This window comes from Chrysochloris asiatica, unplaced genomic scaffold (genome assembly GCF_000296735.1).
Source record: "Chrysochloris asiatica unplaced genomic scaffold, ChrAsi1.0 scaffold00014, whole genome shotgun sequence".
Classification (NCBI taxonomy): Eukaryota; Metazoa; Chordata; class Mammalia; order Afrosoricida; family Chrysochloridae; genus Chrysochloris; species Chrysochloris asiatica.
The window spans coordinates 34,372,142-34,390,175 of NW_006408532.1; the positions used below are offsets into that span (position 1 = coordinate 34,372,142).

General features: G+C 37.6%; 1 protein-coding gene across 1 annotated transcript in view; it reads right to left on the reverse strand.

The window, feature by feature from the left end:
• The window catches only part of GKAP1 (G kinase anchoring protein 1), a 135,499-nt gene that overhangs the window by 91,059 nt on the left and 26,406 nt on the right, over positions 1-18,034 (reverse strand). Inside the window, exons 3-5 of the mRNA XM_006834955.1 lie at positions 15,733-15,810; positions 9,453-9,576; positions 3,902-3,924 (exon numbers count right to left, since the gene is read on the reverse strand). Of these exons, the coding sequence (XP_006835018.1) occupies positions 3,902-3,924; positions 9,453-9,576; positions 15,733-15,810 (225 nt within the window). The remainder of the gene's footprint in view (positions 1-3,901; positions 3,925-9,452; positions 9,577-15,732; positions 15,811-18,034) is intronic.

Below are 18,034 nucleotides of genomic sequence, written 5' to 3' on the forward strand. Positions count from 1 at the left end.
ATATGCTTCACTGGTTTTGCTTTTCTAGAAAACATGTGGTACCTAGAGAGTAAGGTTCTAGAGAAACAAAATCACAAAGGTTAAATTTTCTTAATTGTTATGCAAGTCTGACTAATTTTAAAGAGACTAATGTATAGCAGAGGCATGTTTGACCTCCACTTCATAATAAATGGACTTGGGCTGATGTTGAGTTTGATTTTCTTCACCTCTTGTGAAGTTAACAGAGCTCAGACACGGCCTACACATGGTTTTTGCAGTTGACGTCAGGAGCGTGATTCATTGCTATGGCTCTGGACTCATGGGAGTATGAGGTTTTTTTGTAAGAGAAAGAACCAAAGGCCATGAGAAGTGAACTTTTGATTTTTAGACAGTTAGTTAGGATTTTGCAAGCTTTGTTGTTGTTGTTAAGTGCCGTTGAGTCGGTTCTGACCCATAGCAACCCTGTACAGGGTTTCTGAGGCTGTAAATCTTTACAGGAGCAGAAAGCCCCATCTTTTTCCCGCAGAGCAGCTGGTAGTTTCGAACTGCTGAACTTCACAGCCGATTCGTAACCACTACACTACCAGTGAGCTATAGTGGCTGAAAACAATGAAGGGGATAAAATGCTTAAACAGAGGGGAGAGAAGTAGCTCTGGAGTTGCCTGGATTCCATGTCAAGCTGGTTAAACAGGATGGCTGACAGAGGGTCAGGGCCTACTAGAATCCACCCTACCAGATGCCCAAAGCCATATGCATATGAATGGGGTTAGTACAAGGGAATAGTAAAGATTGAACTAGAGTACTTTTAAAAGGTTTATGTGTTTGACTGTCTTATAAATGCTAATTTGTCCTGCCTACTAGTATAAAATAGATTTACAATGGTGATAGAAATGAATATTTAGAATTAGGATTACAGAGAGATCTTGTAAAAGGGCCTTCAGCCTATACTTGACTGGATTTGCTAAAAGGGGAGTTAGAAGTACCCAGAAAAAATAGGCTTTTTGCTTTAAGCCTTTGTAGAGTGTGGTGGCAGGGGTATGGGGGTGCCCACGCTTTAGGTGGAATCCTGAACCCCACCCAAAACCTTCAGAGTTGGAACATTTGCATTTTAAAAGACAGGCGAACCAACCCAGACTTCTGAGAGAACAGGAGATTCATGCAGAAAAAAAAGCAAACTTTTTGAGTTTCAAGTAAGCTGTTTGCTTTGGAGGTATCAAGCCAGCCCATTAGAGATAATCCCCTTCTAGGACTGAAAATTAAGGACCCATGCCATACGCCCACTGATGACCACCTGGGTCTACTTGGGAGTGGAAGTAGGGAATTGTAGCGATGAAGACATGGACTGAGTTTGGATGCATTCTATTGACACCCATTGACCTTAATTACGAGAGAGAAAAGGAAGGCTGGCTAGTCTGAAGTTTAGGAAGTTATGTGAACTTGTGAGCCCACAGGCACTGACCTAGCCCCTGGAGAGTAGGGCTGAGAGTGAAGGGGCCAGCTGGTCTGAAGTGCATGGAGGCGTGTGAACTGGTACCCATCTGAACTAGCTTAGATGTCTAGGGTTGAGTTCTGACCAGAGCCTAACTAGATGAAGATAAAGATGTTTACTGTGAGCAAGTGTCAACTGTTACATATTGATAAACTGGACTTTTGCTTATAGATACACTTGCTCAAAATTCCAACCAGAAAGGAAGATTCTTCAGATCAAGAAACACACTTGTGTCCTCAGTGTACTGGGTTGATTTGTTGTTGTTACTGTTACGTGCCTTCGAGTCAGTTCCAACCCATAGCAACCCTGTAGAGGGTTTCTGAGGAGCGACTGGTGAGCTTGAACTACCAACCACGTGGTTCAAACCGACTGCTTCCAGCGCATTAACCCACAGTGCCACATCAGGACTCCACTGGATGGGTAGAAATGGGCAATTTAGACATTGGCTTTCAAAAATGGGTGGGCGGAGGGCAGGCTATAAAGGCATGAAATGGCTGGCTTACAAGGTTTCATGGATGTGCTTAGTTTCAGAATAAAGGAGATATGTAGAATCCTCATTGAACAGTTTTACTCTTTCCCAGACAGGTCTGGTGAAAGAGGGAAGAGGATGATGCTGATTGAATTTTATGATTTCAGTGGTGAGTAACTGTTAGCAGGATTAACTGTTATTGTCAAATCTGTAATTGTAGAAGACATGTACTTAAAAGCAGAGAACAGTTAATCTCTCATTTTAGGAAGAGACGATCCCAGGAGCATCAAGAAGAAAGAGCATGAGTGGAACGTGAGATCCCTGCCTGGGAAAGTGGCAACAGAAGAGACAACAGCAGAAGCAGTGGCATGAAGAGACATAGCAGCTATGGACTCTAGGACCATGGACTGAGTAAGGCTGTGTGCCTATGTGCAGGAGGCTGGCTTGCAGAATGTGCCCTTTGGACATTTAAATGAATATATTCTTTTTTGTTTTATGTTGTATGTTTGCATCAAATAGTTTTGCTTTGTTCATCTGTGACATATAAGATGTAAATGGGTCGAGTGCATTTTCAATTGTATGTGTTTTAGTTATATCATGTTAGGTGCAAGTATGATTCTATAATTTTCTGAATTTAGAGATTATGCATATAGTTTATAAGTGTTGACAAGGATAGACTGTAATCGTTAGGGTTCTGTGCCAACTTGACTAAGTCAGGATTCCCATGGTTTAGCAGTTAAGATGTGCTTATTCTCTCATGGTGATGAAACGTAATACAGGCATAGTTAACTGTATGATGAATGGCTGCTCACAGCAGCCAATCAACCGAAGGGATGCTTCCTTGGGGGTGTGGTCTGTTCCAAATATAACGGACATACGGGAAATGCTCTCTCTGGGAACCTGGACTTTACAATTGTAAGCCATTTCCTCGAAAATAAACTTCTCTTTGTGTATACATACGTGTTTCACTGGTTTTGCTTTTCTAGAAAACTTGGCCTACGACATGTGAAAGTTATGCTTATGCTTATACTATACTATAGTCTATTAATTATATGACAGAATTAAGAAAAAGTTTTAAATACTGTGAAAATTTAAAAAATGTGACATAGAAATAAAAAGAAAGCACATGCTGTGATGACCAATACAGCGAAGCAAAATCAAAGGACACAATCAAATGTGCCTGCACCTTACTAAATATTAAAGGATATCTTATAATAATGTCATCTTCCAATTCTAAAGGGTTTATATAATCTGTACTGGAATCTTTTAAAAATAGCACCAAAGTAACCAACAAAGTTAGGAACTATAAGTGGGCTTTAAAAAATTTGTGGATAAATGGAATGAAAAGATAATGAATTTTTACATGAACTCTTTGAAGCCCCCTCATATAATCAATCAAGTGAACCTCACACATTGGTTAAACTATAGAATCACTGCTTATACGTCCCAACTTTCACAATTCCAAAATACCTGAAGACAGTGCCTCAGAATAAGTTTCACCCTCTTCTCTAAAATTTTAAGTTCAGCACACAAAAAATTTAGAATAAAGCCATATGATACTATATGTCATGAATATAATTATAATTTTACTATAATTTAAAGGAGCCCTGATAGCACAGTGGTTATGAGTTGCGCTGCTAACTGCAAGGTCAGCAGTTCGAATATACCAGCCAATCCTAGAAAGAAAGATGAGACTTTCTGTTCACGTAAAGGTTTATAGCCTTGAAAACCCTAAAACAGAGACACTATGATTCAGAAGCAACTCAATGACACAAATAACCACCACCACCATAACGTATTTTATACTCTTATAATCTTTAGAACCATTATTAGGTTAATGTAAAATAAGCTTATGGGTTATCCTTCCAATGCTATATGTCAAAGACGACTGTTGAGCATTTAAAGTATTATTCTTAACATAATCAAGCATTTTCTAGATTAAAGATGGTTAAAGTAAGACTTACCTCAGACTTTCTACTAACATGATCTGTAAATGGGAAGAAAAAAAAAATGGTGAAATTTCATTGAAGGAAATTAATGCAAACAAGTTAATATATGAAAATAATTTCCAAATTATAGTTAAGAGTTTTATAGGTCATCAGGAATTTTCTAGGGCTGAGATCTGACTTACTTGTCAAGGAACGGTGGTGGTGGTGGTGATGTGCCACTGAGTTGGTTCTGACTCACAACAACCCTGCATAGAGTTTCCAAGGCTATAAATCTTTTGGGGAGCAGAAAGCCTCATCTTTCTCCTGCAGAGCTACTGGTAGATTTGAACTGCTGACCTTGTGGCTACCAGGGCTCCTTTTCCAAGGGATAAAATGCTAAAATTTGCTCATCCTAGGGACCAGGCCTTGTAGACCAAGTATTATAACTTAGCAAATACCATCTATACAAAGGGTATTATTTAAATATTTGAATTCCACAGTCATGGACTAAATTGTGTCTCCCAAAAATATGTGAGCCATGATTTTTAGTAGTTTGGCAATTGGGTAATAATGTAATTATTCCTTATGATGTAATCAGCCAATAAAAGGATTAAAATGGCATGCAACATACTTACTCAGATCACGACCCTGATCTGATCTAAGGAGAGTTTCCCTGGAGTATGGCCTAAATCATCTTTTATCTCACAAGAAATAAAAGGAAAGAGTAATGAGTAGAGGAGGAGGGACCTATCACCACCAAGAAGAGTCAGGAGTGGAGCTTGTCCTATGGACTCAGGGTCCTTGCATTGAAAACCTCCTAGACTCGGGGAAGATTAATGCCAAGACACAAGGGCCCTCTCCATAGCTGTCCTAATATTAGAGTATGAAATGAGGTTATTAATGGTTCAAGTAGAAAATGAGTCCTGGTGTGGTGCTGTAGGATCAGTACAGGACTGCTAACTGAAAGATTGTTGTTGTTGTTGTGAAGTGTTGTCGAGTCAGTTCCGACCCATAGCAACCCTGTGTAGGGTTTCCAAGGAGCAGCTGGTGAGCTTGAACCGCCAACCTTTCAGTTCAAACAACTTTGCAGTCTGGCGCATTAACCCACAGCGCCACACAGTTCAAAACCACCAGTTGCTCCTAAGAAACTCTATATAGGGTTGCAATGAGTTGGAACCAACTGGGTGAAACTTAAACAACAATAACAACAACAAATTATTATATAGTATAGTTGCCCCACAGGGCTTTGAAGGCTGTAAATCTTTATGGAAGCAGACTGCACATCTTTTTCTCACAGAAAAGCTGCAAGGTTTGAATCCCCAACCTTTTGGTTAGCAGATTAGCACTTTAACCACTGTGTAATCAGGGTGTAGTTAATGAATTTACATACTACTTAATAAATTATACATAAAAATTGTTTTTAAAAGCACTTTTCATGTTTTTTTTTGAGGGGTGAGGAGCTTGGTTTGTAATGGAATACACTTCTTATGTAAAATCATTCTTACTAACTTTGAAAATTTTACTTTAACATGCAAACATTCTTTTAACCCCAAAATAAAAACACTTAGAGAGAGAGGCAGACTATAGGAGAAACTTTCTTGATCCTCAAAGGAAAGCAATAAAACCTTCTAAATGTATTCCTCATTTCACAAAAAGGTACATTTCTGAAAATAGGTTTTTAATTTTGAGATTATTGTATGGTATTATTGATCCTCACAGAACAAATGCTAAATGTTCAAGTGCTAAATTCACATGAATCAAATATATTGCTTTGATAATGAATGAACAGCTGTCCATTTGGTCAGCAATTATTCAGACAGTACAGGTGCAAAGCTGTCAAATTTTCTATGCTCACAGAAATGTACTTATCTGTACTGTTCAATATAGAAGCCACTATTTACATGTGGCTACTGAACATGTGAACCATTGCTAATGCAGCTGAGGAACTCAGTATTTTACCTTCGCTAATTTTAGTTTATATTTAAACTCACACATGGATAATGGCTACCACATTAGAGAGTAGAGATTAAAGGTGTTTACTATTTCCCAAATTAAAAATAAAGTGTCCTAGTAATAATAATTTGCTTGTGGTCTGTCTTCAAATAAGTTTAGTAGATGGTTGTTATGGACTTAGTTGTGTCCCTCAAAATATGTGCTATACTCCTAAACTTTATACCTATGGCTATAATACCATTTAAGAATGGATTGTCTCATTGTGGAAAATGGTATAGCGCTTCCTCAGAAAGTGAGAAACAGGTTGTTATTGTTGTTGTTAAGTACCGTCGAGTCAGTTCTGACCATAGCAACTCTGTATAGGATTTCCAAAGAGCGACAGGTGAGTTTAATGGCTGACCTTGTGGTTCAAATTGACCTTACGATCTAGTGCTTTATCCCACAGCGCCACACCAGTAAACAGACATATAACCCAGCAATTCCTCTACCTGGTGAATATCCATAAAAAATAAGAGGCAGAAAACACGTAGATATATGCACACCCATGTTCACTGCAGCACTATTCACAATAGCAAAAAGATAGAGGCAGCCTAAATGTTCACAAATGGAAGAATGGATAAACTTTGGTACATACACACAATGCAATGGTGATTAATGACTTTGAGAAACAGCTCATAATAGTGCATGAACCTGGAGCACATTATGCTGAGTAAAATTAGTCAATCACAAAGGACAAATATTGTATGGAACTACTACTGTAAAAACTCAAGAAAACATTTTCATACTAAAAGAAACATTCTTTGATGGTTACCAAGAGTGGGAAGAAAGGGAGACTAATTAATTGATTAGAGGGTAGATACAAGTTAACTCGGGTGACAGGGAGGGTGATATTCAAGGAGGAGGAGGTTGGCAGAAGATGAAGACAGGTGAAGACACTGGAAGGTATATATGGACTAAAGGAGACAGAGGTAAACGGTGACACATACACAACCTTGTAACATCAGTGTTCTGTGGGTAGATACATGGATGACAGAATGTGTTCTGTCATGACAGAATGAAAGGATATGGAAGAATGGGAGTGTATCCACAAATGTATGTCTTTGGTAGTTGTTGTTGTGAAGTGCCATTTAGTCGGTTCTGACCCACAGCGACCCTGTATAGGGTTTCCAAGGAGCAGTTGGTGAGCTTGAACTGCCAACCTTGCAGTTCAAACGGCTTTTCAATCTGGTGCATTAACACACAGTGCCACACCAGGACTCCGTCTTTGGTGGTGGTGGTGGTTATGTGCCGTGGAGGCAGTTCTAACTCATAGCGACCCTGTACAGGGTTTCCAAGGCTGTAAACCTTTACGGGAGCAAAAAGCCTCATCTTTTTCCCACAGCACAGCTGGTAGTTTCAAACTCCTGACCTTGAGGTTCGCAGCCCAATTCATAATCAACTATGCTACCAGAGCTCCTTATATAAAGTATTTAAAAGACAGTATTTGTACATGGGTATTTATTTAGCTTTTCTGCAAACACAACTATGAATGCGGTAGTACATACAATGGACAAAATGATGAAAACTCTTTGGATATTATCAAACATCTTAAGGCAGTGAGTTGCTGGGCCTAAGAACGCAAGACCATAGTTCTCAGGGGATACGAGGTCAACTGGCATAACATAGTTCACAAAGAAAATGTTATACATTCCACACTGGTGAGTACCTTCTGGGGTCTTAAAAGCACATGTGTGGCCATCAAAATACAACTATTGGTTTTTCTATGTGCAGAAGAAGAAAGAAAATGCTGGATAGAAAGAAAAGTGATGAGATTGAAGATGCTTGGAATCAATTAGTCCAATAAACTAATGGAACATGTGATCATCAATCTCCATGATCCTCAGATGAAAAAAACTAGATGGTTTCTGCCTACCCCTACCAACTGCTCTGAAAGGGACCACATTACTCACATTTTTTTTTAAAAGATAGCCTACTGGTCAGAAGAAACCAAAAGAACCAGATTGTGGCCCTCGACCATCCTTCAGAAAGGAACTCACCCTCATGGCCAAATTTTCAGCCAAACATCAGATAGGTATATAGGGGGAACAACAACACTAGTAAGGTATGCTTATCAAGGATTGGTAAATCATTTCAAATCAAAAGGGCAACATTTACCTAAGGACAAAGTGAGAAGGGTTAGGTAGGAGGGTGTAATCAAAATAAGAACCAAGGGAGGAAGCCGGGTAATTGCTGTGGCATGGAGGGGATTGCAATTACTGAGATTAAACAAAGTGTATGATTTGTTGAATGTAAAACTGATGACCTTATCCTTCACTCAATTTACAATAAATGTTTCTTTTAAAAAGGGTTGTCTTTGTTATGTTAATGTGGCAGGTATTTTGAGTCAATATCTCTGGAAACATAAAAGACAGTAGGACAAACTAGCAAGTCCAGATAAGGGAAGACAGATGCCAAGCCACATGATGACTGCCCAAAGAGAAAAAGACCTTCCCTCCAGAACTGACAGAGAAACAAAATGTTTCTGTAGAATAGTACCCTGAAGTTGGACTACTAGCCTCCTAAACTGTGAGGAAAGGAGCTCTGGTAGCGTAGTGGTTACGAATCGGGCTGTGAACCACAAGGTCAGCAGTTCGAAACTACCAGCTGCTCCGTGAAAGAAAGATGAGGCTTTTTCTGCTCCCGTAAAGATTTACAGCCTCGGAAACCCTGTATAGGGTCGCTGTGAGTCAGAACCGACTCGATGGCACTTAGCAACAACAACAACAAACTGTGAGGAAATAAATTTGTTTGTTCAAGTCACCCACTTGTGGTACTTTTGTTATAGTAACACTAGATAACAGAGACAAGACTATAATTTCTTTTTTCTGTGTTTCAATAAAAAATACAATGATATTATAAAGTTTTCTAGTACTAAGTTTAATCTGAAAATTGGTTTTGAAGTTTCTAATATGCAACTGCAAACAACTTGAAGAGACTGATCAACTACAGATGAACTATAAAGATACTATCCCTAGGGTCTAAAAAACCTAGTGTGGCACTGTAGGATAAACACTGGATTCCTAACCACAAAGTCGGTAATTCAAACTCACCAGCTGCTCCTCAGAAACCCTATACAAGGTTGTTATGAACTGGCACTAACTTGACCAACAACATCCCTGAGGTCTTGGTGTGGTGCTATAAAATAAGCACTCACTTGCTAACCACAAGGTTAGCGGTTCAAGCCCACAACTGTTCCTTGGAGACAGGGCACTATTAGTCAGAACTGACTCGACTGCACTTAACAACAACATCCCTGGCCTAGTGTAGGCAAAATCACTTCATGTGTAAGGACAGTAATGTGTTCAAGATAACTCAGAAACTACAAACGTCAGTTTCAGTGGATTTTAGAAAAGGGGCAAACTTAAAATACAAAAAGATAAATAGTTTTATGGGTATTTAATTATTGGTTTTCAATCACTTTAATGGTTTTAGCTTATTTCCAAACAAGTTTATATTTTTTATATTCTAAATAACACATCAACAAAACAATTACTTATGTTTTTTAATTAGAAAGTTTACTTACAACTAATAGAGCAAATACAGTCTTAGGAAAAATAACTCCACAAGAACAATACATTTCATACACATATATTACCTTCAGATTGAAAATCTTTTAGTGATACTGTCAGAGGTTTGTCTTTTCCCTGATGATTCTTTCTTTTATCCTTTTTATTCATACCCTTTGACTGAGTTGAAACATATTCAGAATTTTCATACTCCTAGAAGGAATTATAAGAAAATAATTAAGCTTGGATTATACTAGCAACATCAATTCATCAACAGGTAATGGTTCTTAATATTGTTTGTGGTTAAAAAGTAAACAATCTAACTTTAACCTAGGCAAAGGGCATCTACTTATTTATATGCTCTATCTCTTGTACCTTAAACACTGTAATTAAAAACAGAATTTTATACATTGACTTATAGCCTCCTCCTAGGGCCACTTTCCTTTTCTTCTCCTTCCTTTCAAGAACAAATTTAAGACAATGTTCTAGAGTCATTTCTTGTCAATTCATTTCTTGTTCTGCTGAAATCGGGCTTGTGCCACTCTCTTGACACTAAATTAAGATAACTACATCCTAACTGCCAAATCCAATAGATATTTATTTTAAAGCATCTCTTGATTTTCTTATCCATTTCAGACTACTTCTGTGTCTTCCTAACTGGCTCATCTTCCCCAACCTTCTTCGTAAAAATGTAGCTGTTAACTATTTCTTTTTTAATCTATTTTTCTTATGTTTTATACCTATTATTCTTCATACCCAAAGTTCTACCTATATACGGATGATTTTTATATGGACAACTCACTTGGAATGTTCAATAATGTCTCCAAACTAAATGTGTTGTCTTTCCATCTATCTCATTCATTCTGCCTTCCTCAGGTAACTCTGGGAATAACCTTATTTACTACCACCATAATTTACACAAGTGCCCCCACTAAAAACCTGAATCATCCTTTCCTACTATTGCTTTATTCTCTACATCCAAATTAGACACAAGGTCCTGTTGACTTTATTTCCTAAAGATATAAATCTCCACGGGAGCTTCAAATGTTTTTGGAAAAATTACAATATCTTTTAATTCCATTTTTCTATGAAATTTTTTAACCCCCCTCATACTTTCTTTTCTTTTATAACCTCTGACATATCTGTCTTCTTTTGCTTGAACACTGCAACAGTCTCTAATTTTAGTCCCGCAATCCAACTTTTACATTGCTACAGCACAAGTTTCTAAAATCTAAAATTAATCGAAAAACTCAAAATATTCAATAGCTGTGTGACAACAGATGTTTAAACTCAATCTTTTTAACCTAGTATGTAAAATTCTTTATAGCCTATCCTCCAATAATTATCTCCATTAACGCTCTAGTTTTTTAGACATGCTAAACTCTTTCACATGCACATTTCTTGAAAACTTGGTAATCTTTGCTTGGGCATGTCTACTTCCTTATTGTCTACCTGGTGAATTTAACTAGTTGATCTATTAAGACTCCTCTTTAAGAATTCTTTTTCAAAACCCATCACCATTAAAGGCACAGAAATTTTTTTCCATTTTTCTTAATTTCCAACTGTACTGAGAACATACATCTCTCAATAATATATATTATGTCTCCCTTCATGAAACTTATAGTATGGGACCACGTCTTTTTCTATTCTGTGTGCCTATTACATTTTAGCTACTCAAAAGGCATTTAGTGAATGACTTACATAAGAGAACAGAAAATGTCATCCCAAACTTTTATCAATTCGAAAATTCTTTAGGTTAAAAAGTACTATTAGAATAAAACTCAATGACTACATCAAATTAACCTTATCATATGAAGAATCCCTCAATTCTCTAAGAGTCTTTAAAGTCTGATAAAACTAATATTTTGTGGCACAAGGCCTATAATTGTGCCAAGAAAACAGTGCATACATTAAAAAAATATATATTTCATTATGTTTTTGGTGAAAGTTTATATAGAAAATACAGTTCCCATATAAACAATTTCTACAAAAATCTTTCAGTGACTTTGGTTATATTTTTTTCACAATGTGTCAACATTTTCATTATTTCTGCTCTGTTGGTTCCATTTCCAGTTCTTCAGGATTTTCTCTTTTCAATCCTTTGATTTTGTTGTTGTTGATAATATACACAGCAAAAACATGTATTCATGTTTTTCCTATGTACAAGTCAGTGACATGGATTACATTTTTCAAGTTGTGAAACAATTTTCTCTCCTTTTCTGAGTAAGCTCCTCCCCTCCATTAATATAAACTCACTGGCCCATTAAGGTTCTTATCTAATTTTTTTAGTTGCTGTTATCAGTTTAATTTCCAAAAGACAGACTTAAAAAGTACACAATGTTCAGGGCAGACATTCTGTTCTAGTTTAACTATAGTTGAGGGGACATTTTTCGTTCAAATTTTAAAGATTATCTCAGAGTAATAATTTCAGAGATTCAGCCAGCCACCATGGTTCCATAAAATCCAAATTCCATCAGAATTTGAAATTCTTTTTTCACTTTACTCCTTTCAGTCAGAATTATTCTACAAAATCTTTAATCAAAAATCAGTAATGGTAGCCAGGCACCATCCAGTTCTGGTCTCATGGAAAAGGAAATAATTGTTCATGGAGGCAATTAGTCACACATTCCATTTTCTCCTCCCATTCTTGACAGTTCTTCCTTTATCAACTCCATCTACTCTACTTCTCCTTTATGATGGTGGTGGTAGAGTCGGTGTTGTGGAGTCGGTTCCAACTTATAGCGACCCTGAATTGGGTTTCTGAGGCTGTAATTCTTTATGGGAGCAGAAAGCCTCATCTTTTTCCTGGGGAGTGGCTGGTAGTTTCAAACTGCTGACCTTGAGGTTAGCAGCCCACTTGTAAACACTATGCTATTAGAACTCCTTACTCTTCCTTTATAGATACAACTAATTCTTTTAGTTTAACTATTTAGATATACATCTAACAATAAATCATTATTTTAACATAGCATTCCATTTGCTAAATTTTATCTCCTATTTCAGCAAGTGTAACCTGAAGGCCCATTTAAATTATTAAATCACACTCAATTTAGATTTACCCATTTTTCTAATTGTTTGGTATCTAAAAGAACAAGTAACATTTTTGATAATTCAGGTTAACAGTAATAAGAAAAATAGAACAAACATATGAGGGGATTTCAAAAAATTCTTGGAAAAATGGAATTAAAAGATAATAAAATCTTTCCATGAACTTTTTGAAGACCCCTCATACACCTACTCCTCATTTATCAACAATCTCATTCTATGGTATTTCACATTTACAACAAAAGTAAAAAATTATTATTTAATTATCTTTGTGCAGTGACAATATACGTCTGGCAGTAATAAACTACAAGGTGTGAGGCAAGATTAGCACTGGCTTTCAAGGTTAATGTTGTGTCAACTTGGCTGGGCCACGATTCTCAATGGTTTGGCAGTTATGATGTAACTTAGCAGTTATATATAATGATACAGTCACCCTCCATTTTGTGATCTCATATGGTCATCCTTCATTTTAACATACCATTGTTTTCACATAACGACCTGGTCTTTGAAACCTAAACATGTTGATTAAGTGAGGACGGGATGCAGTATACATGAGGTACCTTGAGTTTACTTGACATGGCTTTTCTATCTAATGTCATCTTAATTCCCACCCAATTGACTGGGTGGGGTCATGCAAATTAGGAGTACAGAACTCTAAGGCTGGGATTGGCTCAATTTGCCATACAGCTAGGTTTAAAAGGAACCATTGCAGAAGCAGAAATAGATGATCCCCAGATCATCAAGAAAGAAGAACATGAGGGGAGTATGAGATCCCTACCTTGAAAAGCAGCAACAACAGAGGGAAGCAACAGAGGTGGCAGCATGAGGTAGTACCTGTAGGCATCTAGGCCCATGGACTGAATAAAGCTGTGTGTCTATGAAGCTGGCTTGCAGAATGTGCCCTTTGGACATTTAAAGAGGCTTGATAACACTTGCCTGAGCAGGGCAGAAGCCACGGGGCCACATGGCTGAGAGGATGAAGACAAGAGTGAGACATGCCTGCAGTATGGTAGACAAGAGGCGTTCCTGACTGGAGAACTGCTGTGTCCTTTCTGATCCTGAATTGTACCCTGGTTACTTTCCTAATAAACCCCATAATTGTGACTATTGTTATGAGTTCTGTGTGGCCATTGCAATGGATTGTAGAACCCAGATGGAAGCAAAGAGTGCTGTGGGAGAGATAGTTGGTGTCAACATAGGGTAAAGAAGGTTATAGGGTAGAGGCATGTCTGACTTCTGCATAATAAGAATTGGCCTTGTGCTGATTTTAAACTTGATTCTCTCTTTCTTCCTTGTGAAGCCAGAGGAAATCAGACATGGTCTTCACACTGTTTTTGCAATACAAAGTTCATTTCACCTGCAACTTTTTTTCCCACTTGATCTATAAATACTAAAATCATCTACTGTGCATTTTATTTTCTCTCTTCCTTTTATCTTGGATGAAGGAGCCAAAAGGTCACATTTTAACATAACATAGACCAGTGACCACAAATGATCAATCACTAAGTAATCACAGTAAATGGACAAAATATCCCATCAAGTGTAAAGGGCTAAATTTTTAAATGATAATAAAGAATAAATGTTCATAGACTCCAGTTGACTAGGAGATGAGAGAAAGATGAGGAAAGGATGGTTGGTCCGAAGTGTGGTGACACCTAGGGACTCCTGAGCCCATTGACAAGGATATAGCCACAGAGGGCTACAGCTGAGAGTGAAGCGTGCAGCTGATATGAAGTGAGGTGAGATGCACAAGAATGCCGAAAATTGTAGATAGTACCCAGCCTTGATGGCTTGATGATCAGAACTTGACTAGAGGAAGATAAACAATTTTTGACAAAGGAAACAAGTGTAAATTGCTACAATTTGATGAACTTTATCTTTACCTATAGATATAGTAGCTCAAAATACCAACTTATAGAGAGAAGACTTATTATCTTTACCTATAGATGTAGTAGCTCAAAATATCAACTGAGAGGGAAGGAGTCTTCACATCAAGTATCAATCCTATCCCCTCTGTACCCAGGGTTGACAGGGACGGGCAACTTAGATACTGGCTACCTAAAATGAGGGGGCAATAAATGCACAAAGTGACTGGCTTACAAGGTTTCAGGAGGGAGTTTAGTTTAAGAGTGTGTGGGGGAAGAAAAGAGTCCCCACTGAATAGTTTTCATCTTGTCTTGATGGGTCTGGTGAAGAGAGATGGGGATAAGATACTTATGATTCAATAGTGAGGAATTGTTATCATAACTAATTGTAACTGTCACAATTGTAAATAAAGGTAGACATTTTATAACAAAAACGGGGGAGTAGTTATTCTTACAGTCCAGGATCAGAGGACCCTAGAACTATCAAGGCACAAGAGCACGGGCGGAATGTGAGACCCTATTCAGAGAAACAGCGACACCAGAGATGGAGGCAGAGATGAGGACATGGAGAGAGAAAGAGCAGCTAAGGACGATAGACTCAAGGAAAGAGAAAGGCTGTGTGCTGGCAGCAAGGAGGCAAGTTTGCAGAATGTGTCCTTTGGTTGTTTAAACAATTATATATTCCTGAGTGCTTCTGTGTACATCCCCCAAAACACACACACAAACAGACAAAAGAGGGAACAGAAGTAAACACTATCAAATGATGTTGCATGAAGGAGATTGTAGTCATTGCAATGAAATGATGGGTGTCAAACCAATACTCTCCTATGTAAACTATCATTTAAGTCACACACAAAAAAAAAACTTTGAAAAAAAAAAAAAAAAGAAGAAATGTTCAAACAAGGAAAAAATACAGAAACTGCAAATCAATACTACATTTTCCTTAAATGTACTTACAACCAACCATAAGCTGAAGAATGCATTTCAGCACACAGTCCAACATTAAGGTTCAGTGACAAATGCTGAATTTCACTGGGCCAAAATATCAGAAAGGCTTCCCATTCAGTTAATTTTAGTGCATATACAGCAGAGGATTTAATGAATGTCCCTTGACTGCAATGCCCATACTTAATTTTTTGAAATCAAGTTATTTTCTATGTTCATTTAAAGTAAGTTAAAATAATTCTCTGCTGTGAATTTCATTCCCACTCTTCCAATTGACTTGGAATATTTTTAATGAAACATTCTAAATTACTAGACAAAGCTTAGTCGACATACTCCTGTTGTCTCTCAAAACTTGAAAAATCTATTTTATTATGAAAACATTTAGGTATTACTTTGTTAAAATGATGAAGTTTTAGACAAACTTTAGTACTTTCATCTAAAATTCAGGAAAAATTATTTTAACCTTTGACCTCTTAAACTTCTGAAAGGTCCAAATCAACAAATATGTAAATACCTTTTTGCGCTCTTCATATTCTAATTTACTTAGCAACAATGCCTTCTCAAGATCAGCTTCAAACATTTCAGTTGTCAGCTAAAAAAAAAAATTTAAAAAGTTTCATAATAAATAGATAATGCATTAATTACACTACCTAAGCAAAACAGCCATGACAATATATACAGGTACATAAAACAGCTCATGCATTAAAAAATAGATCTGAGTTCTCCAAAGTTACTTATCTACGGCAAACTAAGGAATTTTGCATTATACTGAAAATATCAAAGCAAAAACTTTCAATTTTGAGATTTCAATGTTTTCCTTCATTGTTAATTATCTGTTGTAACCTTATATATTTACATAACCTTGTTTTTCCTTTAATTTTTAACATAACCTTACGTTTTTCCTTTAATTTTTGTTAAAAATCATACACTTAAATAAAAAGACACTCAGGTGATGTCAGAGACAGTATCCAGTTTTCAAAAAACACAGGTGCACAGCTATGGAAAATTCTTAGACATAACTGAACACCTTATGGGACTGTGCTTGAACTGTGCTTTATGGCTATAGAAATCTAGATCAAGTGGCTCAAAACTACACAAAAGCGTTTATAGTAAACAAAGACAATATAAATATGGTCTAGCTTATTAAAAGCTGTGAACTAAGATACAATTACAGGTCTCTTCTCACTCAGAGTAAAGGAGAGTAAAGAAACCAAAGACTTAAGGAAGCAATTAGTTCAAAGGAATAATGACCCACAGGAACCACAGCCTCCTCTAGCCTGAGACCAGAACTATACTGTGCCAGGCTACCTCTATTAACAATTCTGACCAGGGACACAATGTTGCTGTTGTAAAGTGCCATCGAGTCAGTTCCAACCCAGGGTTTTCTGTGGAGCAGCTGCTTGAGTTTGAACTGCTGACTGTGTGGTTCAAACTGAGTTTATCCTATAACACCGTATCAGGAATCACTGGGACACAATGTTTTTGTTGTTGTTTAGTGTTGTCGAGTCGATTGCACCTTACTGCAAAACTGTATGTTGTTGTTGTTGTTGTTAAGTGCCATCGAGTCGGGTCCGACCCATAGCGACCCTGTACAGGGTTTCTGAGGGTGTAAATCCTTACGGGAGTAGAAAGCCTCATCTTTCTCCCGCGGAGCAGCTGGTAGTTTCGAACCGCTGACCTTAAGGTTCGCAGCCCAATTTGTAACCACTACGCTACCAGAGCTCCTTTGCTGTATAGGGTTTCCAAAAAGCAGCTGGTGAGTTTTAGCTGCCAACTAGGTAGTTTAAACTGACAGTGCCGTCCGTCACAGCAGGAGTCCAATAGGTTCCAAATAGAATGGGTGAAAAATATAGAACTCAAAATCATAAAACAAAAAACAAACTTATCTATCTAGTCTGATAAAGACTAGAAGGAACCCCTAGACAATGGTCTTAATAAGTCACCCTTCTAATGTGGAACTGAAGCCACACCCAAAAGCCCAACTCAACCAAATAGCAGACTTGCCTATAACACCCATGAGGAATGTACTCCTAGGAACAATCAATTATAGTAGAACAAAAAGGGCAGTTGTTGTTATTGTTAAGTGCAGTGAAGTTGGTTCTGACTCATACAGACCCTATATAGGTTTCCAAGGAGCAGCCGCTGAGTTTGAACTGCTGATCTTGTGCTCTAAATCGACCTTATGGTCCAGTGATTTATCCCACAACGTCATACTAGGACTTGTCCCAAAACAAAAACAAGATAGCAGGAAGGGGCAGGAAAAGTGTACAAATGGAAACAGGGACCCCTGGGTAGAAATGGGGAGAGCGCTGACACACTGCAGAGATTACAATGTCATGGAACAATCTGTGCATGAACTGTTTGATCAGAAAACTAATTTCTTGTGTAAATTGTCATCTAAAGCAGATTAACAGTAATGTCACAAGAGACAAATGAGAACAACTGGGAAAGTTCTGTATTTTTTAAAATCTAAAAAACATATTGTTGTTGGGGGTTGGTGAGGGGAGGGAGGGAAAGGTGAAGCATAAGCCAGGGATTAGACACAGGATAGTTTGGGTGCTGGGGAGGGGGGCAATATACAAGTAGGGAGAGGGAAATGGAAGAACAAAGCAGATGGGAGAACAATTAGACAGCTAAGTGGGACAGAGGTAAATAATGATACATGCCCAACCTTGGAACAACAGGGTTCTGGGATACAGAGATTGAGCCATGGTTGGAATGGGGAAAAGGGGAGAATAATGTTAAGATGCTTGGCTGTCTTTTGAATCTTGGTTTTCCTTGCATTATATTATAAAATTGACACTGGAGGGGGAGAG